At 37.6% G+C, this 27,395-nt stretch overlaps 1 protein-coding gene across 1 annotated transcript; it reads right to left on the bottom strand.

Moving 5' to 3' along the window:
• Positions 1 to 743: 743 nt before the first annotated feature.
• LOC121296821 (glycine receptor subunit alphaZ1) lies at positions 744 to 27,395 on the bottom strand. The gene is made up of 9 exons (XM_041222650.1): positions 27,300 to 27,395; positions 21,685 to 21,809; positions 12,933 to 13,000; positions 10,769 to 10,992; positions 8,709 to 8,791; positions 7,637 to 7,774; positions 6,292 to 6,506; positions 5,775 to 5,921; positions 744 to 1,748 (listed from the first exon to the last, which is right to left on the bottom strand). Exons 1-9 carry the CDS (start codon positions 27,353 to 27,355, stop codon positions 1,461 to 1,463), a joined length of 1,344 nt encoding a protein of 447 aa, XP_041078584.1. The 5' UTR covers positions 27,356 to 27,395; the 3' UTR covers positions 744 to 1,460.

Here is a 27,395-nt window from a genome sequence, read left to right on the forward strand (position 1 = left end):
GTTCACCTTGAATGCTGCTGATAATGCAGAAAACATGAACTAGGGGATTGGGAATAAATCACTGAACTAACACATCACTAAATGCTGAGCTAAACATGCTGTACAAAAGGAAATCTGAAGTCCTTTGATTTGCATTATATAAAATATATTATTCATGATAAATGTACAACAGTCTTGTTATTATTATTATGATAATGATTATTAGTAATATTTTTAAACTTGTATGGCCTTTATTTGCGTACATCAAAACAAACTGATGGGACTGAATAAATAAGCATTCCTCCACCCTGTGTCTATAAGCAGCAGTTTAATGAGCTTAGGCTAGTGTATTGGATTTACGCCACCATGCATATTGCTCTACTCTGCAATCCTGGCTGTTTGTTATTCCTCGCTCGTTCTCTCACTGAAGAAGTCTAGCGTCTGTGGAATGAGATGCCTTTTCCAAATGAAACGAAGATGAAAAGGAAGTTGACCCATCCTATACACAGTGGCATTGCATTGTTTAAAATCCATACAAAGCCTTTATAAGGCATTATGTTTAAATAATCACGCTTCAGTGAAGTGCGCTATGTTTACACACACACACACACAGATATATATATATATATATATATATATATATATATATATATATATATATATATATATAGATATATATATATATATACACAGTATATGTAAAATGGAATGACTAATATATTAGACAACAACATACATATCAACTACATATATCAACAACAACAACAAGCTTAATGCTCACAGAAATGGAAATACCATAAAATGTATTTTACATCCATGCACTTAGATGAACATACAAATGCTGGCTTGGCAACAAACAAACACACAAATAAAGCCCAGATCCACTCTTGTCAAAGCCCCCGTTTCTGCCATTTGCACTTGTAATAATTCTCATTTCATCATTGCAGGAAGGGGGGGAGGGGCTTGAGAAGAGCAGATCCATTAAATTAAAAATAAAAATAATGGTACATGAGGCAAACACTTACATCATTTGTTGACCCTATACGTTTACAAAAAACTCACTAATGTTGGAAGCACCTAATCACCTTTGTTAACATCTTTCATTGCATGCCCTAAATCCAATAGCCTAACCTTGAAGTCTGTTGCATTTTAAATATACACGGAATATATTACAGTGCTTTCGTTTCTGCCCTGTTTAGATTTCTTTGTCCATAGGTTTGTCTTGCAGTTGCGACGTTCTTGGAAGAGACTCCTCCATCAGTCTTTAGTTTTATTGTCACAAGGAGATTTCCAGTTTCAAAAAGTTTTCTATTTATTTATTTATTTATTTTATTTTTGTAATTATATTGCCACATTCATATTTCATGCATTTTACTGCATTGCTATTGCACAGGTCCAGAAAAAAAAACAACCTCTGACACCATCAACCACCTGTAAATCTCTATCTCCCCCCAGGTAATATTTCTGCTCGCCCGCCAGCCTTACTGTTTGTGGGGGTCCTCACTGCGGATGATCTTGTAGAAGATCCAGTAGAAAGTGTTAAAAATGAGGAAAGCGAGTGGGAAGGCCACACGGGACACTGTGTCGATCCTCTTGGCTCTCCCGATGAAGAGTTTGCGCATCTCTTCCACGGTTTTCTCAGGAGGGGCGCTAGACGGGGGGGCGTTGTTGTTGTTGCCCTTCATGGAGATCCCATCCTTGGCCTGCAGACAGGCAGGGCCCATCCCATAGGCTGTGAAACTGAAGCGACCCTCCCCAGCTTCATCCTCCTAAAACACAGGCGAACATGCAACCTGTTACAAACTAATTTACACTCACCATGGTCAACATACAGGGTCAGCAGTTTAAAAAAAAGCCACTTTTCAATCCAAAAACAGGGAAGATGAAAGATTGACCAACATTTTTTTTAGACGTCAGTAAGTGATGTTTTATATCATTACCTGCCTTATATTAATCTCAACAAAGAGTTTAATCATTGAAATAACATTATGGCAGTACCACTGCATAGTGGCTTAACAACTTAAGTGAAAACTTCCCTATATATGAAGTCACAAACTAATGGGCAAACAAACCGACCATTTGTAAAAACAGCATAAAAAAAAACTAAACAACATAATACATTTAAGATATATTGTACGTTACAATATAGCATGACCTTGAATAATAAATTATAAATATTAGTAATGACATCACCCTTCCAGAATGACCCTGACTGATGTTCAGATGTTAAACAAAAGTGCATTAACCATGTTCAACCAAAACCAGATGAGCTCCACTTCAGATCACTGTGCAATTGTTCTATTTGACACTGGCTTTTCTCTTTGTTAGGGAGTGTAAAAACGGTTATCTTTTTAATGGCGTTTTCCTGTTCCAACCCTAGCAGGTACATTTTGAATCCTCTGTCACTGCTCCTCTGATCACTCCTATGCCCTTTCTGTCCTTGCCGCCAAGCCTCTCCAATTATAACTTGCATGGTGCTGCTGTGGATGTGTACATTAATAGAACTACAGTGAGAGAGTGAGAAACAGAGAGAAGACATCTCCCAGAATATCATTGTTTTTCTAAAGACGTAAGGACTTTTTACCCTCTTAATGTCCTTCAGTCCAGTACCAGTTCTCCATTTATTACTGTTCTGGATGCTCTTCTTGGTGTGTGATTAATGTGCACCGCTCGCTACGTGATAGGAAGTTATTAAAGGGAGCGAAACCTTCTTGTTAATTTCTCTGCTCGCTGTCCTTTCATCCTCTAAATCTGATTCATTGCTTTTTCCTAATTGAAAAAAAAGCCAGAATTAAGGCAGGATTTAATTCAGGTTCCAGGATTTGAAAAGTAAAGCATTGCCCTTCACATTGTGGCAGGATGTAATTTATAGAGAGAGAGCATGCATCCTTAGCGGTGCAACACTGTGGACCTCTTAGCCCCTTGATCCATCAGATAGATGTTAGCTATTGACTCGGGCTCTGATATCTTTCACAGCAAATCAGATTAGATTAATGATCACGCTTTGAAGGGGCAGGTGAGAAATTGGGATCCATTTTCTGTTATTTTTACCACACAAATCACAGCTTTGACAAACTATAGTCATCTAAACAACAAGCCCTGCCATGGAAGGGAATTCAAGTCAATACGATGCATTTCAAACAACTACTCTGCGGCGATTTTGTCTGAGTATAACCCCCGGCAGTTATTTTATGATCATGCAACATCATTCCCTTTCCAAATGTAATCAGCATAACACACAGCAGAGTGATTTGAGGACTCATCCAGTCGGGATCAGATAGAGAGAAATTGCAAAAAGAAGCAAACCACATCTAGGCCATCAATACACAGAAGTTACAAATAAAACTATTTTCTCAAAGGGTTAGCACAATGGGCTGAATGGATTTCAGCTTATAAACGGTGCATCCTGCATTGGACTGAGATGAGAAAAAGCCATCAGGTGTGATTGCACTGGCCAGGCGTTCTGGGGTTTCAAGAAGGAACCATGAAAGACAGTCCATTAACCCTGTAATAATGTCCTGCTTGACCCACTCATTATTTGATTGCAACATCGAGATTGTACTGGAGAGCTCTTCCATTAAAACCTTACACCACTACATACACAACAACTACTTCAGGGCTAAAAGGCTTGGAGGAGATGGGAATGCCCCTCACCCTAATATAATCTGGTGCATTCAGCTATGTAAAAGATTTTTGCATGACTCATTGATGGCAATATATAGACAAAAGTGGCTTGTATTGGTCCATATTGTAGCAGAATACCAAATATATTGTGCAGTATATGATGAAAAGCAACATATAGCGTATTTATCACAAAAAAAAAAACTATTAAAATATATTGATATGTTTATGATACCTATTATATTTGCTAATTAAAAACCATCAATAACGGACTATTAAAATGTATGGGAAACTGATATGAATAACCATATTCAAAATAAGAGGTTAAAATGACTCTTTTTAGAAGAAGAAGAAGAAGAAGAAGAAGAAGAAGAAGAAGAAGAAGAAGAACCATCATCTCTACAGGCATTTGTAAGTCTCTTGTTTCCAGGAATGGTTTATTGAAATTATAACCAAGTCTCGCTCACAGGTTATGGTTTAAAATGGCCGCAGAAGCATCTATTAATGCTGCACAGTCCCCAGCCAGTGCATATGCAGCAGCATCCTGACTGGATTGATTTCTTAATAACAAACACACACAGTTCATGGGCATTGCTTGCAGAATCTCTGCAGCACTAAGGAGTGGCAGGTCATCACTAACAGGCACCGGGGATGTGTCTGCGTATTTTCGATTGCAATAACGCTTTTAGATTTAGATTGGAGTTTATAAAACTAGTAGGAAGCACCTTACATGCTTTTAAGTAGTATCACTTAGATTGCCTTTCTCAGCAGTTCAATTCTAGTTTGTTCAAACCAGCAAACCTTCTCTATTAAATCTGGAAACGCCTTGCAAATATTGCACATAAAAATCTGTCTGCATATGTACTAATGAGTGCAATGTTGATTTCTGTCCAGCAGGTGGTGCAAGAGTCACTGCTGCTCTGGTTAATCCAGTACCAATGTGGTATTTTAGTCTCGCAAGAAAGAGCAGCATCCTCTTTAAGAAATAACAATGGGATACAGTTGAATTAGAAAGCAAAAATTGGTCAAAAACTATTATGTACGACTGATTGACAGCTTGTAAAAGCTGTTATCAGGGGCTGTTCCCTAATGATGCAGAAAATATTGATGTCAGAACATGTGTGGTGCAAGTGGCTGTTCTCTCTTTCATGGCCAATATTGTGGGGCCTTTCTGTGCATCCGGATTAATTAAGGTGCCTTGGGAATGTGTGCAAAATCTGATAGCAGACGTATAGAAATACAATGTAAAGCCTCTCCTTGGAGACTTCTGATTAAATGTGTTGGAATAGTTTATGGATTTTCCAGAGTTAGACAAGCATCTATACTGAATGACTTGCATTTCTGCCCTGACCTGTCCGTGCCCAGATCCCTTTGCTTTAGTTCAATCATAAGTTGGGTTAAAAAATGCAATGTGCGACGCCAAACTCATTTCACTACCAAGCACTCGGCTTGAGAACAAGGAGTTTAAATGACTTGCGAGTCGAATGAGAAATGCATTACACAGATATAGACGTTCTCCATTTAAAGAAATGTAGCAATATATAAACTAGTGTAAAATTACCACTGTTGAATAGTTATAGATGATATATGTGAAGACGAAGAAAGGCTTTCTTTTTTTTCCCAGTGTTATTAATAAAATAAGTTGTACAGCTCATGAGAGTGAATGCACCCAGGAATATAATACTCAAATCACCATGCTTGCCAGAGGAAACTCTGGCAATGCGCTCAACCCCTTTTACAATATCTAGTTTCGCAGATACAGCACTAGTCATTTTTTTATCATTTGTGCTTCCAGGTGGGATCTGCCAGGGGGAGGGATGCATACAGGGCACAGTAGATTCAGTGCACCTGACTGTGAGGCAGTGGTGTCTGTGCTTTGTTACTGATTTGTTTTCCTCTGCCAAAATGTTATTAACTGTCAAACTTAAACTTTTATTTCAATGTATGAGGGCATTCCTTTTCTATTTAAATGCGTTCTTTTGCGTTGTCCATCAATTACATTGCATCTGTAAAATAACACAATGGACAGAACAAATATCCCACTCAAGCGCATTTACATAGTTTTCTTCCCCTTATCCAGTTTGGATTGGATTCAAATCTTGTCCTGGGAGGAGCTCTGTATAGCGCGTAGGAGGCACATGGAGACTGGAATGGGGACGGGAGTGCGGGGTTACCTTGTGGTGTCGCCTGTTCCTGCGGAAACGCAGCAGTTCCTTGTGCTGCCGTGCGAGGAAGTTCACCGCAGCGTACTCCAGCAGGGCTGAGAACACGAAGAGCAGACACACGGCCATCCAGATATCGATGGCCTTCACATAAGACACCTGCACCAAGAGTGAGGCATTGTTAAAAAGAATACCCTTGCTTATACAGGTTTCAAGAACCCATCAATGTATGAAGTGATAATGACAAATTTCACCCAAGCAGTGATCTTACATATGCGTTTTATTTAGCAGGCTGTACAGTGACTGTCGCGGGTCTGCAGGTTTTAATGTCAATTTGCGTGTCACTTGGATGGTTTGATTTAATCCCGCTGTGCAGACACTCTGCTGGGAATCACAGTTTGTACTGCACACAAATCACCCAGGTATCAACAACTAAAAGGCTGGATGCACCTTTTTGTCTTTTGCAAGCCACCCAATACATAATAAAGCACAGAATAACATCAGTTGTATTTTGAGACACATGGTACACCTTTGGCAGGGAGGTTCTGGCGCCTGAGCTCTGTGTGGTCATAGTGAGCACTGTGGTGATGCCCAGGCCCACCCGGGCCGGCGCTGCGTCCATGTTGATCCAGAACGAGACCCAGGACAGGATGACAATCAGCAAGCTGGGGATGTACATCTGGATCAGGTAGTAGCCCATTTGCCTTTCCAGATGGAAACGAGCTTCAATACAGGTAAACTTCCCTAAGAGGGACAGGCAGTGAGTACAGTTAGCTATAATCTTGCAATTAGCGTGAGCAGATTTCCACAGCTTAGAACCATCCAGGACACATACATTTCAAACAGTTTTTAAAACGTTCTTTTTTTTAAAACAGTGGTTATATAACTATTGCACTATTAATGAATGTGTTTAAATGAACACAACCACTGCACCTTCCCTTTCCAATTAGTGGGCACATGTAACTACATGTTATATCTGTATTTATTGCTATTTTAACCCTGAATTTGTATCATTTTGTATACTTTTAAGGTAGTAATCTATATGAAACATATTATTTTAGAAGCATTGCTATAATTGCTGATTGTCTACGTAATTCAGACTGGGACGTCTGGTCACCTACTTGCAATACCACAGTAGCTCATCCACAGCTCAATCAGAGGGCTAAGGTCAAATAGAAGAAACTAGGTCAAGTAGACAAACATTCTGTGCCATTCAACGTACTATACCACAGTAGAAACTTCATGTGACACTGCATCTGCATTTGAAAAATAAACGCCTTACTACTTTAAAGAATACAAAACCACAAAGTATTATTATTATTATTATTATTATTATTATTATTATTATTATTATTATTATTATTATTTTCATAGACATATCTATAATATGACACCTACATGAACATATGAATGAGAACAATACACCAGCACAAGCACAGGCTTTAGCCGGAGGAGCTTCACACAGCGAAATGCAGAGTACAGACTACCCAAACTGATTAGGGGGTGGTAATCAAATGGGTTTGTTCAGATAATCAGATTATTAGCTTTACTTTGTTAATCTGACATTGCCAATTCAGAGACCTCCAGAAATAATTAGAATGCACCATCTGAGAACTGTACTGTATGGAGCTGCATATACCAGAGATACTGGTATGGCTGGTTACCATGTTCTGCATACAAAATGTGCAGAGTCTCATATACAACAGGACAGGAGAGTATAGGTGTGTCTGTGAACTTAATCAGGGTTTTACAGTAAATATCTGTAAAAAATCAGACCAATGTATTAGAAAGTCAATTTTTGCTGAGCGCTCCGATTGTTTTTGAAGAACCCCTATCTTATCAAGGTAGGAGATTGGATTTCAGCTGGTACTGACCTGTGTTGTAGTGCTTGGTGCAGTACCGCAAGTCCTTCTCTTCTTTCAGGAGAAACTGAGGTAACGTTAGCCCATCAGCAATCTGCACGGCTCCCTTCTCGTCCCACTCGAAGATGACGTCATTCATCGTGTATCCGACTGGCACGGGGAGGCAGAGAGAGAGAGGCTAGTTAGTGTGGGCCTTTCACTTCTGACAGCAAACACTTCAGCATTACTGTCCTCCGCAGTGGTCATTACCTGCAAGATAACTGACGCAGCACCAATTCGATGTCCCAATCCAAACACAAGGGTACTTAATTATCTCCAGGTAATGACAACTCATTTGTTAAACTTAATAAATGGCCAACAAGGTGCATTACTCAGCTGTATCTTGAAGTAAAGGGATCGCTGAAAGGTTGAGGAGGCTCTGCCTCCCTTGCCTCCTCTGATATACATATATATGACCATTTTAACATGAGTATTTCAGTGGTATTTTGAACTGGATAACTTAGGCTTCTCGACTGTTATGTAACTGTTTAAGGCGAATTTTGAGATGTAAAAGCTATCTTGGCTTTTAGAGGACATCTGCCTGTGGGATAATGCCCACTGTATTTGGAACCTGACTGGCTGGTTATCTGTGAGGTTTATGGCCATTGCTATTATATTAAAATATGATATTCGTGCATGCATATTGCAAATAGCAAAACATTTTCTTTCTTTCTTTCTTTCTTGGAAAAATCCTAGACAATTTAAAGTATATACTAGATGTCTGTTTGTGTGGAGGGTTTAAACTATGATAAAATAAATTATCTGAAAAAAAAAAACATTTGAAAAGAAATACCCAGAGCCGAAGCTTTCTTGATGCCGACTGCATAAGATAAAAAATAAAACAATGACATGGTGAATTGAGCAAGAAAACCTCCCGTTCCACTGTACTAATTCCCAGGTGGATGCTGCAGCTTGTTGAAACTGCTCTGGAATGATTGTAATCTTCATCATGCTGTCTGAGATCTGTGCATCCATCTCAGTGCAATGGAAGATACAAACACCCTGCTGCTGCTGCTGCTGAAAGATAATGGGCTAGGCTACTCACAGCTCTCCAGCTGCATGATGCAGGTCTGCACATCCATGGGGAAATTCTTCAGGTCCATTGGACAAGCAAGGATTAGCGTTATCCTATCAACAACAAAACAATTCGATAAGAAGGCGTGGCCTTTATAAAACACTGGGTAAATTCACAGAGGTTAGAACCCCTGCTAAAATATTCTATGCCTGGGTTAATGGTATGATTCGTTTACTAAACACTGAACCACTTCTGCTTTATCAAAATTTGGAACCCATTTATCAACTCTTTAAAATAAAATTAACATAGTCAATTGTAAACACTTTGTAATTATGAAATCTGGGCTATTAGTATGACATACCTCTTAATAAATATGCATGCACAACTTCACTATAAACTTCACCATAGTTTAACTGGGGTTTTTTAGACTTTGCTATATTTTTTACTATGTCACAGCTCCATTTCACATACAGAACTTTGCTGTTATATAAGCTTGCACATTGTAATTTGTGTGTGTTTAAATTGGGAAAATAAATGGTTAAAAGAAGGTATGATGCCTTTTTGACATGATACGGACTTCTGTATTTATGAATAATACAACAAGTATTGGTTTTCAACAAACAAGACCCAAATGCAAAAGCCATGTTCATTTCTTCACTGACCATGGTTTCCCAGTTCTACACTGGTTGCTTACTGATGGAGTGTTGAGCTGTCCCTTATAGCTGCCAGCATTCTAAACGCTTCCATTAATTCAGCAATATCAAACCACATGGGGCCTTACTCTTTCTTCTGTGTTTTTAAACAGGATATGATTATAAGGTTAATAGGGTAATATTGGTGTTCAGATACTAGAGATTGACAATGTGGGAAACGTGAAATGTGTGAAACTGTTCTCTCCTTATCAGCACCTCGGAGATTTGCAGAGATAAGTGTCTTATGCATTCCTACCCTGCAGATGAATTCAGTCTCAAATCAACCCTTGAAGTTAGTTTAAGGCAGACTTGCTTCTTATAATACTCCCCTCCAAGCTCAATTTCTAATGAATACGGGAGACTATGGATAGCCTTGATTCAGTGTATAAAACGTCACAGCTGTCAGATTTGAATGTGCACTCGTGCACTTAAGAGACTTCCCTAACAGCACAGAGTTGACTCCTAGTGAGGCAAACACATTTATCAGTATCCAGTAGTGTTCTCAAGCTTCACTGGAAACTACTTAAACTTCAGTCCCAGGTCTTATAAAAAACAAAAAAAACAAACGCAGTAGGAAGGACCAAAATGCCTCATTTCATTATTAGAATGCTAAGTTATCTTGTTTGTAGCTTCGTGTTTTTGTCTCAAGCTTTACCTGAGGTATTTCATTGCATCACTTTCTTATGTTCTTTCTGTATTAAAAAATAAATAAATAAATCTTATTTTCATAGCTAAAAGTCCCCTGAAGACGACTTTATTTTCAGCCTGGCTCCTTGTTGATGGGAGTTTACTGCCCTGTGATATTAGATCCATTGATTCTCTAAAATCCGAAAATCCTCACAAACTCACTCTGAATTTTAATGTGAACCAGTGATTTGTTGCGCTTCTTGTCAATAACTGTCGTGTGCTGTATTGGAAACAGAGTGGAGTCCAGGCTCACTACTCTGCAGTCAATGCGATACATTTTGACACAATTAAGAATGATGCGTCTCAAAAAGAAATGACTTATGGCTTTAAAAGATTTTAATATTGTCATCGTGATAGCGGTAGGGGCAGTAGGACTCCACTTACAAATGAATTTAATAAATGTAATTGTAATTGAGATCAGGAAAGCCAGCACTTTTAAGTCTACATAGTTGGACTGAACAGAACCTCGTTCTTTAATGTTGAACTTTTTTAACGGGAGTCAACTTGGGACACCTTAATTGACACGAAGAGCGCTCACTAATTTGAATTTTATACCACAGTGAAAGCATGACAAAGCATAGAGAAAACCCACAGTAAATACACAGTACACACATGTGAAAAGTAAGGCAACAGCAACAGCAATAGCTGTAGTGTCTTGAGAAAGGGTCTAAACTTGGGCTCTATCCCATTCCCCTTTGTCTGTCAGCTTACCTGATGCTGTACAACACGTTTCCGTTTTTAAAGATCCGCAGCAGCTTGTTGTCAGTGGTCACCTCGTGGAAATTGGCTCCCTTCTCATTGGCAAAAAACAAATCTGGTTTCCAAATGGAGTCCAACATAGAAGGATCCAGATCCAGAGAGCCATCTGGGTATTCGCTATAGGCTAACCGTGGGTCATTCCACTCCTGTCTCAGGAAAATATTGACTCTGTAATCCTGAAATCATGGGTAAAAACAGCGGGTGAATACAATGAAACGGGACAATGTCTACTTTCACAAGGATGTTTCACTGCTGTGACCTAAAGTACATAGTAGCACTAGTTCTAGGACCGAGCTGTGTGATTTGGGAAAGAGTTAAAAAAAACAGATAAAAAGCAGATAGAACCGGTTTCAATGTATTTAGAAGTATCTTGAAGAGCTGTTGAAGAAGACATTAAAAGTCTGCAGGAAATGGTGGAGGAGTTGATCAGTTATAGTCATCAGCTCAATATCTGGATTCTTTTTTCAGACACAGAGTTAAAGAGCTAGATTTATATCACAGCTTCATTATTGCAATTCAAGCTGATGGTCAGAACTGCTCCTGACTGCTAAGGATTGAAAAGTTTGCTACTTTTTTTTTTTTTTTTTTTTTTTTGACTAGAGAGACTAACTCTGGTGACGAATGACAGGGCTGCTAACGTTCTTGCTCAGAGTTTGGCATTTATGTTTTGGCTCTTCCACTCCCTTGGGGAACTGAAATACCATCAAACTAATTAAATAGCTGATATATGCTCTCCTGGGCCTCATACCTTTAAAACAGGGTAAACAATTAGGATAGCAAGATGCCGGGGGATTACTTGATCCCTATAGCTCCATGAAGCTGTAGCATCTCCGCTTGATAAAACATTGTCCAGCAGCACTTCCCGATAGCCTCACAAACTGGGATTTATTGATTTCCTTTGTTTTTGCTTTTTTTTCTCTTGTTCTGTAGCTCAGGAGAGCGGTAGTAACTTGGATCAATTGCACAAGATGTATCGGGGGTAAAAGAGTGGAAAATGTTGTATTTGTTGCACATGATCTCATTTTTCAGGCTGCAGCATTTTTGAAAGTGTGTGTCTGTGTTTGCCATGTGCCTTGACTGTCTCCACTTTAATTCCCTGTCTCTTTTCTGATACAATTGTGTTCTTACATATATCGTGCAAAAAGATGTACATATTAAATACATTGTAACTGTGCATAATAACATTGTAGTTATGTGTAACCACGGATGTATTTACTATGTAACTGCTATGTAAATAAACAGTAATTAGAGACACTTCATGTGAAGTGTTATCTTTATAAACAACACTTGAGTGTTAGCGCTCACTTAAGTATTTCAATGCAAGTGACCATTACCTTGGTACACTCAAATCACCGATTCCTAATGAAAGTAATTAAGAAATGTTTGTATGAAATCAATTGTGCCTGGTGGAGTAATTTCAGGCTTGTTTTAGACTTTGATTTGATCTAAACAGCCACTGATCAGTAAAGCAGTGTCAGGGAACAGCAAGCAATACAGGTCCTGTAGTTTTCAGTTCCCTATCCAACTTACGCATTATAAATTAAAGCAAGAGAAAACTTTACGAAATGTAATTGTAGTGATCACAAGTTTTGGTTATGTATATATATATATATATATATATATATATATATATATATATATATATATATATATATATATATATATGGATATTATGAACTATCTACAACTGTTAATGACATATGTAATAACCTGTTTACAGATGGAATATTAATTAGTCATTTATCCAAAGCGACTTACTGAGAGGTGGGGGGTGAATTATGCATCATCAACTGTTACTGCAGAGTCACTTACAAGAGGACTTTGGTTTTACGTCTCAACTGAAGGATGGAACACAAGGAGGTTAAGTGGCTTGCTCAGGGTCACACACAGGGTGTCAGTGGCTGAACCAGGATTTAAACCAAATCTAGCCATTGATGGTAATATAACGCCTACTTAAATTAAAGTTATACCAACTTGACTACGAGGTGAAGCTTTTAATACCACCGGATACATACAGGATACATGTTGAGCTTGGATTTCAACCCAGAATCCCTGTGGTGCATTAGCACCAAGTGTAATGGCTTTCTGCATGTGATAATGTTTTCATTGAACTCACCATAGTGGTTTCAGCGATGGAGCCAAAACTGTTGATAAAGATGTTGCATGTTACATTTACTGGAGGTCCTATAAAAAAATAGACAAAGAAATATTATATATATATATATATATATATATATATATATATATATATATATATATATATATATATATATATATATATATGCATACAGAAAATCTAGCAAATACATTTTCTTCTCCAGAACTAAATTGCTTTGTGAACAATGAAAAGGGAAATAACCTGATATTGTTGTTTGAATATACATTGTTTTCTTCATATTAAGCAATCTTTTGAAATTGCACTGTTACACTTATGATATTTAAATGTTTTTTATTGTGCTTTTCTTCTCAAAGTTTTAGTTTTGTATTTAAAAAAAAAAAAAAAAAACTTTTTTATTTCATGATACAGGGGAGTCTGTTGATGTTTTAAAATGCATTTTAAGGTTAAAGTTGAATTTGCTTCTCTACTTCAAGAGTATTTTATTGGTCTGTTGCCTGGCTTTTGCTTTATTCTTTTGCTCTTTGATGGTTTAAACCTTTGAGTCAGAACCACAGAGAAAACTTTTCAGCTAACCAACTAAAAACTTTAAGAAAAACAGGGCAAACTCAGTTTGGTCTGGGACATGGAAATAAACACTGAAAACACATATAAAGGATCAAAATGTAGGACAAACACAAAAAAACCACAAGCTATTTTACTTAACTGCTGATGTTGCTGCCTCAGCAGAATAATTATTCTTCTATCGATTTCTATGAAAGAGTCTGTGGCAAAGCAGAAGCCCTGCACGTATAAATAGTGTGTGTGTGTGTGTGTGTGTGTGTGTGTGTGTGTGTGTGTGTGTGTGTGTGTGTGTGTGTGAGAGTGTGTGTGTGTGTGTGTGGTTTTGGCTGTTGGGTTTAAATAAAGATGAATTCATTTTGAATGTCAGTTTGTCAGAGATGGGGTTAAAGCCATACCTGCCAACAATCACAGGCATAATGTGGCCGTTCTCTAATTAGATTAATTTCCATATGTATAAAAAGAAACCAAAATCCTTTGTTTGGTGGAGGAGTTTAGTGTGAGTTTGTGAACTGTGTGGTGTAACTGTGTGGTGAAGGCGAATGCCCAGCCTACAAGCATCTTTCTTTTGTTTGAATCTTTTATTTTGTGCTGTTGTTTCTTTGTTTAATTTGTGTTTTGTTAATTAAAGTGTCCTTTGCTTGTAAAACTGCAGCTTTCTGCCTCTGGGTCTCTTTCCTGCCGGTAAGCAGCCTTGGTCGTGATGCTACCCTGCCATAGAGTTATATAACCCTTGAGAGACACAGTGAAGAATCCAGGGCTGTTGTTTGCGAAGCAGTAGGATGGATAGAAATGGCCTGATATTCATTAATATGGTCAGACAACCTATTCAGACACGTCTTTTGCAAAAAAACATGTCCATTAACATTGCTTAGTTTTGTTGCAGTCTTGATAAAAGCTTCCAAATACAAGCGGGCAAAACATGAAATTTATTTCCACAGGCTGATTTGTTGATTTCATTTTTAAGCTCTCTTCTTTTCCAAAGGAGCAGAGGTGTATTAATTTAATAATTTGTCATTTTCTGACATTCCCTGTAGCGTGTGACGCAAAACATAGGGGGAAATGAGTGCTTGGCCAACCATTGCAGCTCGCTTCACATTTTCATGTTGTTAAAATCCTGGGCTCATTAACTACAGTCGCATGGTGACTCAGCACACCCAAGTACTGCCCTTTAGTGTGTCTGTGTGCCACTGTCTCAGGCCAGGGAGTGGAGTCCCGACAAAGAACCTAAAGCACTTCACAATAGCAATTATTTTTCTTTTCTTTTTTACTCAATACTAGTGTAGGACATGCAAGCCAATCGGTTAAGACTTCACATCATTTCAGGATCCTTTTGACATCAAAAATAACCCTGGCCCTATTCATTTGTGTAGTTTGCTGAGATTCCATTCTATTTGCATGTTAATGCTTCATAGCTAAAGATATCTCTGTTAGTTGTGCAGTATTCCTTTTACTGTTGCTATGTTTTAACTTGTATAAATCTTAAAAAAAAAAAAAAAATCTGGAATCAATATTTTAGTCTTTTTTAAAAGATGTACAGAACATGGAACACATCCTTTGATGGTCTAGTTAGATAACGGACACTTGACAGGTCAGAAGCCTAAATGACATCACACAGCACTAGCCAAGAAGAATGCAACATCAGAGCATTGTCACACACTGACACACAAACACGCACACACACACACACACACACACACACACACACACACAGACACACACACACACACACACACACACACACACACACACACACACACACACACACACACACACACACACACACACACACACACACACACACACACACACACACACACACACACACACACACACACACACACACACACACACACACACACACACACACACACACACACACACACACACACACACACACACACACACACACACACACACTCACACAGTCACACACACGATACATTTGGGTCTGTTATGTTTATGATCTAATATCCAACTGGCAACCAGCACATTGTAATGACTCTCACTTTAATGTGAAATGGAAATTGATTTATTGTGAAACAGAGGGCTCTAGATATGCCCTGAGAGGGAGAATGCCATTGATGTTAATCAGAAATTAAATCATATTGAATACAATTGCAACGCAGCAGATTTCAGCATGACTTATAATGGTTCTCAAGCATTAAATATTGAAACCATTCTCATCTATATCTGTAGGCCACTGCCAATGCCATTTCTCCTTTTTATTGCACTGATTCTGTGCATGTACGGAAAAGTTCAATTAATTCTACACATACAAATATGTTGGTCAGAATAGGCATAGCAAGTTTTGAATTGGCCTCAGCTGAGCCCTGGAATATGTACTCTCCTAAGAGAGCTTTGTTTAGTCCGTGACTGGAAAAAGACAGCTTGAGATTTGATTTGTAATATTAACTCTACTGGGCTCTGACGGCTGAAACATGCTTCCTAGATCTCTTGCAAAGTCGTCTGATCAATAAATGAGTTGAAATGAAACCTGTAGCCTGAAGGTGTTTGGCACACATAATATAATTTCACTCCTCTTGCTAACCTGTTGTCCCTCATCAGCAGCTACAACTATTCAACACAAGGGAGAGAGTAGAGGTGAACATCGAGTGAATTGGAAACTCCGCCTAACAAATGTTTTATTTTAAATCTGGCAGGTATATAAGCCACAACACTCTTTTACCAGCTTAAAAGTAATTGTGATGGACCGTGAGGGGCAAGACAGAACATAAAAAAAACAGGACCCTGACTCCACAATAGCCTCCCACCAGTATGCATACTAGCACGAAATAAATGCAAGGGCAGCTTCAAGCACAGGGGCCAACTGTTCAGGTGAATCTGCTGCAGAGCAAGTAAATAAAATGCTAATGCTGCTGTTCTCTAACACCTGTCAAAATGAAAGCACTTTAACATTGCAAGGGAGGTGTATATACAGTTGTGAGGCACACAGATTTAAAAAAAGGCACAAGCTGGTAATGGATGAGCTTTAAAAGGGTGTCAGATTACTGCATAAAAAAAGCCAAACGTACTATAAGGTTAGTGGCAGCACCAAAATTCAAATTTAACCCCAGGGGTTGTTATAAGAATATAATCTCTTGACGTGTTCTGACGTTACTCAAATTAAAACAGAGTCCAAGATACTAAACAGCCAGGTTAGCATTCTTCTTTTTACAATGCTATTTCTCAACATCCATTGCTTTTGAGGTTGATAAAAAAAAAGTCCTATCAAAACACTGTTCAGGGGTCGGTAACCTCTACTATACCTTTAGGGATTATAATAATTGTAAATACAATAGCAGCATGTTAACTCATGTCAGCATATAATGCCTGCACATTTAATAGGTGCATACGTGCTGTAACTAATAACCTTCCGGTTCGTTACCAAGCAAGCAGTGCTCTGGGATAATACTGTCAATGCTGCCGGTGGCGCAGTCTCAGTCGTGCATGCACTTGCTCCTGGTAAGCCACACTCTACCCTAATACAATGTGCAGTACAAGGACAGGGTCATTTATGTTCATGGTTGGTGTCTAGAGGTAGTGGGGAATGACTAGCAAACAGCTGGGGGAAAGAACTGAGACATGAAGTGAAATCCTGAGTTTGTCTTCATCCCACACATAATGGCACGTTGTTTCATTCAATGTGCATTTCTTCTTGCCTAGTTCTTGTTCCCATCAGAAAGAAACAAGGGAAGATTGATTTTGAAGTCCACCTGAGCTGTAAATGTGGAGCTTGCTGGTTTGTTAAACAGGTAGCTCAGGGTTAATCAGAATACATATGAGTTTAGTGGACTAGGCGAAAACAATTCACTCAGGATTCAATAAAGCCCACTCACCAAAACATTTCAAAATCTGTTCCATTTAATTACTGAATGAAGATCTCAGGGGAAGACAAACAATGGCTATTCTGTGACTCAGAAGCTGCTGGGCCAAACAACACATGACGATGAAGAAGACAGGATGTTGGGAAGATGATGAGATGAGTGGAGGGTTTCCAGGATGAGTACGATGGGGGTGATGGAGAGACGACACATTTTTTTGCAAGTAGGGTTACCTGAAAGAAATTAATTCATATTTATTATACAGTTCAGGTGGAGTTTTCCAGTGATTGGGGTAGTGGCTGGGGAAATAAATGTAGTGAGGGGTTTGCAATAAAGACACTGGTTCAGTTTGATTCATTGAAAGTCTGATTGCTGTGTTAGGTGATGCCACTTTCAAGGAAAGCCTGTAATGAACTCCCCTATGAATTATTCATCTTTCTTCACAAATTTTGAGAAAGTGACCCAATTTAAGTACACTGGTGGCGTTGTGTATATTAATAATTAATGCTATCTAGTCTGGTTAGATTGTGTTCATTAAAAGCAATGAAAAATCTCCCTCGTACCGATGGGAGATACAAGCTGTACAAGTTTTATTTTTAGCACTGGTTTAGAATGTGGGATATAGACCAATAAACAACGTGCTGTGGAACCAGATAGTATATCAGTTGGTTTGGCATGAACACAGTGGGAAGCAGTTTGGCTTACAGAAATGTCCCTGTTATATCTGAATGTTTAATGACAACTTTTCAGGGTAGGATCACAACACTAATCCATCAAGACTACATAATAGCATTTTAATAGCATTTTCCAATTCTTTTTTCATGGGCATCTGAAAAGACTGGAGGCTGCATTTGCATTAGCGGAGGATTTATTCAAATTTAAGCCATAGAAAATGATTCTCCGGTACATGTGCATACTGAAAACTTCAGCAACTGGGCTTATGTAATAATAACTGGAGAGGCACCATAACAAATGCAAATACCTGATAATATGGCATTATTGCTGTACTGAGGCAACTGCATGGGCTATGGCAATAGTACTGGGTAGAATTTTGCATTGGCCAGTTCTTACTGTTGAAAACAGCTGATACTGTTAAAATACTCTAATGTATGAGTGCACTTTAAATACAGTGTTAGGTTCTCTTTTGGTTGTATTGTTATGGTTAGGTGCTGGTTGACTGACCAATTTCTGTACTATCATAGAGATTCAGCTAAGATTCAGATTGGGTGATTAAAAAAAAAATGCAACCCCTTGTTGTCTGCTCACTGCATTCATTTATAGTTAGGTACGTTCACTGACGTACAGCTATGGCCAAAAGTTTTGCACCACCCTGTAGAATTAAAACATGTTGTGTCATCAAGTCGAATGAAACCTGCTGAATAGTGGTATGTTAACATATTGAATTACACACCCCTTTGTGGTTTTCCATATACTTAACGAAATACTGAGTACATAAATACTGCACTACTATTATGGCTTCTGGTGGACTTTTGCTATTGCATTTGATGTATATGTTATTTATTTATTTATTTTTAATTCTAAGTGATGCAAAACTTTTGGCCATAGCTGTAGCTTAATGGGAAAATCCATATTGTTAATAACAAAAGGAAATACAAGGGTATTTTGCCCAGATTACAGTTGTTTTCACCACGAACTTGGTAGGCTGGAGAGTTACTTTAAACACCCATAATCCTAATATAAGACAATACCTACAGTACACCAAATCCTCCACTCAGACAGCTACCAAATGAACATCATGAAGCCATGCTTTAGTGCATTATAAAAAAGTAGTTTTTCACAAAGAAAATGATAAGGAGTTGTATGACCTAAACACATCTGCAGCAGAGGCACTGCATGCACATCCATACTGCCAAACACAACCACCCAGCAACATTGCAGCAGCAAGCTAGACCACTTCCTGCAGTATAACTGGATGGGGTTAGCTTTCTAAACCTGAAGCGTTCTGTACAGTTCAACATTCAATCCAGCCTTCTTTGCCTGTCAGTAATGATAACTCCAGGAATTACAATACCTCCTTAAATTGATCTAAAGAATCAGCGACAGCTTTAAACAGCACACAGCAGTGGCATTGCACAGCCCTATACCCTGGCCTCATAATCACACCAAGGACGTTGTGTGCGGAAGGATTTATAGAAAGCGTTCACTCTAGCTAATCAAACGCAAATGAAAGCTTTTTTCGCTGGAGGCTACGAAGGAGAATGAGGATCATCTCTTGCCATCTGTTGGTGTTCCAAGAACCAAAATGCCCTGCAGGTAGAACATGAATTAATACCTGTTCTATACAGCTGTTTAAAGCCACTTCTCGGATAGACGCATAAGTGACAGAAGTAATGTCATGCCATGATACATGCTTTACCGAAACTAACACCAGAGCCTTTAAACAGGAATGCAGTTGGGAGTCATTTTTGCACTACCCACTGAAATGAATACTATCCATTCAGGCAAACAGTAGAATGGTTCTGTCCTTTCAGTCTGAATTGCTTTTGTTGATATAGAAAATATCTTACACATGACATTTTCATCAGACTTGGATCTACAAGCAGTTGCCTTTTTCTCTATGTAGAAGTCCTAGTGTGTAGTTTACTGGCTATCTTTAGACTATCAATTCACTCTTGTGCACTAGCAAACCATTCAGACATTTGAAAAACCATCTGTCGTGCATGAAGTGTACGGCACATGAAAATGTGGAATATATATTTCATAGATGTAATTGAAGATTACATTATGTTGTCTGTAAATGCATGAAAATACAAATACCAGAATTCTGTAGATTTGCTAAAAATTGCAACTGATCAAAATGTAATTCCTGTAAATAAACACAAAAATGTTTTCTTATCTCCTCACAGCTTAACTGTTTAACTTTCACATTTTTTCTTGCAATGAGAGCATGGTGTCCTTCCAACACACCTACAGGAGCCTCAAGTCTAAAAACTAGTTCACTAGACTCTGGGGAATATTTGATTTCAATGATAAAAACAATATGAGGGGAAAATCGCTTTCTGCTTGCTGGTGCCAACAGAAGGGAATCGATGACCTGGCATGATGCAAATTTTAATATGTTAAAGAACCTGACATAACTATTATCTTTAAAACGTGCCATTAAAAATAAATAAATAAACAACAATTTGCCTGTAGAGGTTGGAAAAAGGACCAGTGTTTGACCAGTGATAGATTAAAATGCACAAAAAAATGCTGTTGTTATTTCAAAGAAAGAATACTGAATGTGTAGGGAATCAGTTATTAAATTATGAAAAGTCACACAGCCGCTATGATTAAGTTCAGCTGTGTAAGTCTTACATAATCATGTTTTTATTTGCCTTTTTTGTGAATTTATTTTACAATTGGAATTTCTATCCATGTACAGTAAGTTATTTGATGATCAAAACACAGTAAAACCAGCCCGCAACAATAATGTTTTCATGGAACACTGTGAAGAAACTGTCAGTGCCGGTGCTCTTCAATCTCGTGCTGATGTGCATTGACAAGGTTAGAGAAGGAGAGTATAATTGTACAGTGCATGTATGACCACAGGCTAGTTTAAAGGGAACCTGGTAGACTGCGCAAGGGAGAAGAGTTCCATTGAAAACCCTAATCAGCATTATCCACTTTATCAGCTCATTGTTCTTTTTAATAGAATTACCACTATCCCAAATAAAATAAGTCTTATTTATTGAAGTAGCATTAAATGCTAATGAGATCACAGAAGCCTGGACTGCAGTGTGAGAATAGACTGAAAACACCCCCTAACCCTATTGCTACACATGTACATGACTGATTAGAAGACAGCTTCTCACTATGTGGGAAATCCAAATTATACCAAGGATTTCTGTTTTAAACTAATGAAAATGAATTAAAAACGCTTCCCATATTCAGCGTCAATGATGATCGGTGTAATTTCTCCCCATGCTGGGACTCTCTCAGCTTCAAGCATTTTCGTTGCTGTTTTGGTGCCGTACCACCAAATTAGCAGAGCAGGTGCTAATTTGATGATGTGTGTTTCTCAGCCCCAGGAGTTGAGAAATCTTACATCACAATAATGAGGCTTTATCAAAAAACTATCTGGAATACAATCAAAGCTGTCTGAAAAGACACCAAAGGTTGACAGAAGCAGAATCTACCCTTATTTATATTCACAGTTTTTTTTTCTTACTTAATTCCTTAATTGGTACCCCCCCCCCAAAAAAAAAAAACTGAAATACTTCATGCTTTTTTAGGTGAATGCACTAATTCCAGGAGAGCTATCAAGTGTGAAGTGACCAGGCTTTGTGTCTCCAGAGGGCGCAATGTTTGCAGGTCTGGCTGCAGTCCTGTTTGGTTCCTGCAGGTGCTTGTGGAGCTATTCCTACCTTTGAAATTGGGTCTGATTCTTGCATCATAGCCTGACACTTTGCCCATGAGGTTGTCCAAGAACTCAGAGGGGGACATGGGGGTGGTGGGTTTACGAGCTGCTGCTTCTTTTGATGCTGCCAAACTGCAAAAAAAAATATATATATATATTTTATATATTTATATATTCACAGTGGACACAGAGCACTTCAGTAAAGGAAGACCAATGTAACCATTCCTCATGAAGATTTTTCACTCAGCACTCACTTCCCTTCTGCTTCTTAGAAGAATACAAAAAAGAAAGTTCTCAGTGCTTCCAGTACATGCACTGATTTTTTATTTTCTTTACTATTTTAAATTAACAACAATCTGTTAGACAGATCCCTTTTGCCATTGTCGCAAGAAAGAATACTAGTATATAACAATAACATTTGACCGGCACAATTATAGGGGAAAGATTAATGTTTTAAAACACTTGTTATAGTTTACTGCTATTGATAATGTTCATAAACAAATGATGCATAAAAACATTTATAGCAGTATTATTAATTATGCACCATTAAATATTTACTATGAATCCTCAGCTAAAGTGTTATAGATGATTTTATCTCACGATGCCACTTTGCATCTTAGAACTTGGTTTCAGGAGACTAGATTTCAGGCACTGCATGGTACAGCAGGGAAGACTTGGAGTTTGATACAGCAAAGTTGTCTCAAACCAGGTCTCCTAGAATCAGGTTTCAAGCCACTGTTCCTGAAAAACTGATTTGTGTTCCCTCAGCTTAACTGAGAGGAATAGTTCTGGAGAATGTTGTGTGTTTGATGTACTTTATTTATCAGATATAATTCAGCATTTTTGTTCTTGATATTGTATCATAGGTAGATGTGTAATCTGTTTATTATTGAATAAGAATTCAAAACAACACATGAACAAATAAACACATGAATAAATCAATAAAAAGCTTTTTTAAATTTTCAAACTGATGACATCACAGAACAGGATGCTCAGTAATTGAGTTTTGACAAATCTTTAACCGTTTCAACAATTGGTTTCTCATGTGATTTATAAAGGCTAGACTATGAAGGGATCATCAATAATACACTGATTTATTAGTACAATAATCTGTCTTTGTCTCCACTGATCAATAATGTACCATTCAGCAGATGCTAAGAATGGACTTGCCTACAACTGATTGTAGTGGAGACGATATATATTGTTTTTTCCCCAAATACTCATTCATTTCAATTGCACATTGTACTACAGCAGTTCTGTTTTCTCAACAAAGCCCATTGATACAAAAGTGTGTGCACACACAGTATGTGTTTCCAATTGGTATTTGATGTGCAGTTTATGGTAGAGATGATTCTGTCACGCAATCCAGTAACACTATAATAGAGGAACTGTGCATTGCACAACAATGAGTTTGTTATGCAAGTTACATCACTGACTTGCATTCTGTAATATATAAATCAGTTTAAAGGGCACACTAGTTTGAACCACACCACATGAAGTAATTAGGTACTAAAAAGCTGCAGCAATTATTTTTTTTTTTTTATCTATAGTATTGCATATTCCAAAGTGAAGTAAAAACACAAGTAATGCAACAACTGGAACCACTGGTGTGTGGCATCTTGAACTGGGTAGTAAGAACACCCAAGTCACTGACTCCATGCACAGACAATGATCAAACCCAGCAAGGTCAAGCGTTCTAAAACAAGCAGATGGATATTCAAAACTATTTTGAAACCACATTTTGTTTGGAATGTTTGATGTAATCTTCTTTGTTTTCCTTGATTTTCTCAGTAAGTGCCTCATATGAAAAATGCATGGTCTCTTATCGAATTAGGCACAGTACTGTAATTACACTTCATGATTAGTTAAGCATCAATTATTTAAAACATTGGGTAAGAACAACAATGAGCCATTCATGGCCCCAATGTGTTTTTGTAAAAAGAATCCTATTCCTTGCAAGGTCTGTAATGTATTATAGTGGGGTTGATGTGTGTTTTTAATAGACTCCTTTGTTTTTTTATTTTGACTGAATGCTTATCAGTAGCAGTAAAATGGATGACAAAGCCACTTTCTATAGATTTGCCACACTGATCTCTCAGGCCCTCTGAGAAATTTGAAATGTGTAGTGAGCATCACTGTGGCTCATGGTGCACCAAATAAGGAAGTATTTTGAACTTTTTTGAACCACACTAAGAAATCAGGTCATTTTTTCTGCTACTGTTTTATTTCACATAACTATTTTGTTTTCTTATTTTTTAATATAAATAAATGGCAACAATTGCCCACAACTTTGCAATGGCAGTCCATATACAATATTACATTCAGAAATACTGATTCTCCTGGACTTGATAGTTAGGCATGTAAACACTATGCATTTGTTTCAACTGCAAAGGAATTGATTTCTTGAGCATGTAAACATAGTAAATAAGACAAGTATTCAGACTGGTCAGTTGATTCCAGGGATACCAGCTGAAAAGACATGTGTGCAACATTGTTAACATCCTGACAACTCTTTACACTTATACCTTTAAAGTCTGTTTCAAAGTTCTTTTCAAAATGGCCGCTCTAGTGCACCGGTAGTGTAAGGATTATTGCCCACATTGTCAAACAGGTAAACGTGGTATGGAAAAGAAAAGCCAGAGCACTTGCTATGTTTTTTTTTTTTTTTAATCGCTCTTCCTGCTATGATTTAGATGATAGATCTCAAACCCCAGTGCACTACAGCAGCAACTACTGTGCATGTGCCTCTTTGGCTAGTATCCCATGATTCGCTTTCCCATGAAGGTCGAACCACTTTTCTCTAGTGCAGCCTCTTGTGCTTTTCCAACTGTGTTTGCTCTATTAGGAAAGCATGTCATCCAGGCCTGTTTTTCTTCCATGACAGCGCCTGGAGGCCAGTGAAAAGCCCATTGTGGAATCTCCAAGCCTCCCAGGACAAATCAATGGCAGACCTAAAACCATTTTGAAAACCATTCAAAAAGTAATCTGTTTGGAGTATATGAGGAGAGTCTTTGTAATATCTGGGTAGTATGTGGATAGTATCTGGGTATTTGTAATAAGTTCTTTAATCACAATGTGAATAAAAAGAGACATTTTAAACCCCAATCTACTGAGTTTAAAATTATTCATAAGGAGAATGACAACACAACGAATAGATTGGTTTAAGGGTTGAAGGGTCCTTCTTGTGCCTGAGTGAATCTCATCATAATAATCATCTATACCGGGTTACCAAGGCCATGCACTTTCCACACACACACACACACATACACACACACACACACACACACACACACACACACACACACACACACACACACACACACACACGCATATAAATACTATCTGGGCATGACTAAATGTCATTATGCAGTTATGACTCAACATGCATTGAATGTGGAAACCATCGTTCACCTGATTGCTGTTTACTAGTCCACAGCATGGTCAGGTAGCATGTGAGCTAGTCTTAAAATATCATTAGGGAACTTTCTCAGCTGTGAATTTGCCCATTGCCTTTGTCTCTTGTTGGTGCTCCTGTGTTAATTGTGAGAGAAGCGATTCATTAATTAAACTGCTCTCCTCAAAATGATCTGAGTCAAGTGTTTTCAAATAGTTGTGTGAGTGTTCCAGCAGCCAAGCATGCATGTTAAAAAAATATTATTATTAATTTAATTGCAGTAGCGGTAGTAATAGTAGTCATAGTAGTAGTAGTAGTAGTATTGCAGTAAATGAATCACAAGAGAATAATGTATCTAGACTGTTCAAAACAAACAATGAACAAAGGTATTTTCAGGGCTGTAAAGCTAATAAAAAAGAGAAAATCTGTAGATAAACTCCCATCCTATTCAAGACTGTAACATCCTGAATTTAATAAATAAATAATGAGGATTTTTTTCACCTTAGCAAGTAGCAACTTCATTTATACAGCCATCACAAACAAACCATTTCATTATGTGTTCAGTTCATTGAGACTTATTGGGTTTGCTGTAAAAGATTATATAAAACAAAATGTGTGCTACTAAAAGTATAGCACATCAGTGCTAATAAAGCTTCATACTACAAATAATGAAATAGTATAATGTTTCATGAGGGAATATTCGAGATACATTAGCTGTCTGTATACAATCTATATGCATCAGCTGCATTCCCATTGACAGCATGATCAATATCTGGTTATAAATCTGCATTCAAAATGCGGTCCGGGCAGAAATGGATTGGAGAGGAGATTTCAATTAGGGCAAATTATGCAGTGTTCAGCATTGAGAACTTAGAAGGTGCAATATCATGATCCAACTTCATTAACTAAACAGTGCGGTCAGAATACAAAATAATCATGACAACTCCAATTTAAGCAAATAAAAATGATTTATTAAATGCAACAGGGCAGGACCCAAAGTAATTAATAAACAGGGTGCATGCTAACATGTTAGACACATGACTGTATTCTTTCCTTTCCAGTAGTTCTATGCAGGTTGATAAATCAAAAACACACTTTAACTTTTTTGCTTTGATATTTTTCTGAGGTCTTCTATATTTTATTACACATATATAAAAATGGTAAGCAGTGCATACATAACTACAGGGATGTTATCTAGAAGATCTGACCAAGGCACTTTACAATTGAAATTGAGGGGCTGGCCTCAGATCCTAGGGCTAGCAAAGTCAAATACTGCAACCTGATTATGTGATTCAGGGTAGGACTCTGTATATTCACAACACACAAAATGTATGTCACAATGCATTGCTTTTGTTACAAGAAAAAATATAATAAACATATAATTTAAACTTTCATAGCTGGTCTTTGCATTCCTCAAATTGAATAATAATAATAATAATAATAATAATAATAATAATAATAATAATAATAATAATAATAATCCGGATGAGCATCATTGTGGCTACTAACCCACTTACTGTATGTTTTATATCTTAAACCCTGAACTGCAACCATATGCCAACAGGAACAACAGGAATCAACAGGAATGCATAACGTTTTCATGCATATTGGTGAAGTGATCTATGAGTTTGATTACAGTGCAGTATTCCATAACAATTTATATACGCAGTAAACTTAAATGAAAAAAAAAACACCCTTCAAACTAAAACAATTCACTATTGCGGAGAAAGCACCACCGAGACTTGGGTGAATATTAAATTAGAGCACGTTGCTTTTGACAATGAGGTTTGATAAAGCATTACTTTTGCCTCTGGTAAAACATTATCCACCACTAGTTTTCGCTGTTTGCTCAAACTTAGCCAAGCTAAGAAATTCAGCACTGCAGTCAGTATCTAATGCAACTAATTACAGTCCCAGTGCAGAAAAATCCCCGTAAAGACAGTAATTAACTATTTTAATGGAGACACACGTTAACAATGCACAGCCATTTAAAGATAAACACTATCAGATGGTGATTAAATAGCGCCACCATCTTCTCGACATTTTGTTAGGATAATTTGTTATTATTAATAAAGCGTTCTTTAAACGCTTGGAGAATGTACTCAGCATTATTATTATTATTATTATTATTATTATTATTATTATTATTATTATTATTATTATTATTATTATTATTATTATCATCATGCATTTTTCTAACACGAACTTGATAGTTAAGTAAGACTTACCTGAAAAATAATATTGTCTCCCACAGACAGATCCCAAGTGCGTTTAGCCGGTACATTTTTGCCAGTTCTTGGAAGAACCAAAAGGGTTGCTGTGAG

This window comes from Polyodon spathula, chromosome 22, assembly GCF_017654505.1.
Source record: "Polyodon spathula isolate WHYD16114869_AA chromosome 22, ASM1765450v1, whole genome shotgun sequence".
Lineage (NCBI taxonomy): Eukaryota > Metazoa > Chordata > Actinopteri > Acipenseriformes > Polyodontidae > Polyodon > Polyodon spathula.

Coding starts and splice junctions, on each gene's coding strand:
- LOC121296821 (XM_041222650.1), bottom strand. CDS start 27,355: ATGTACCGGCTAAACGCACTTGGGATCTGTCTGTGGGAGACAATATTA. Junction 21,810..27,299: donor GAGACAATATTATTTTTCAG/GTAAGTCTTACT, acceptor TTTTTTTTGCAG/TTTGGCAGCATCAAAAGAAG. Junction 7,775..8,708: donor CATCATGCAGCTGGAGAGCT/GTGAGTAGCCTA, acceptor TCCCCGTGCCAG/TCGGATACACGATGAATGAC.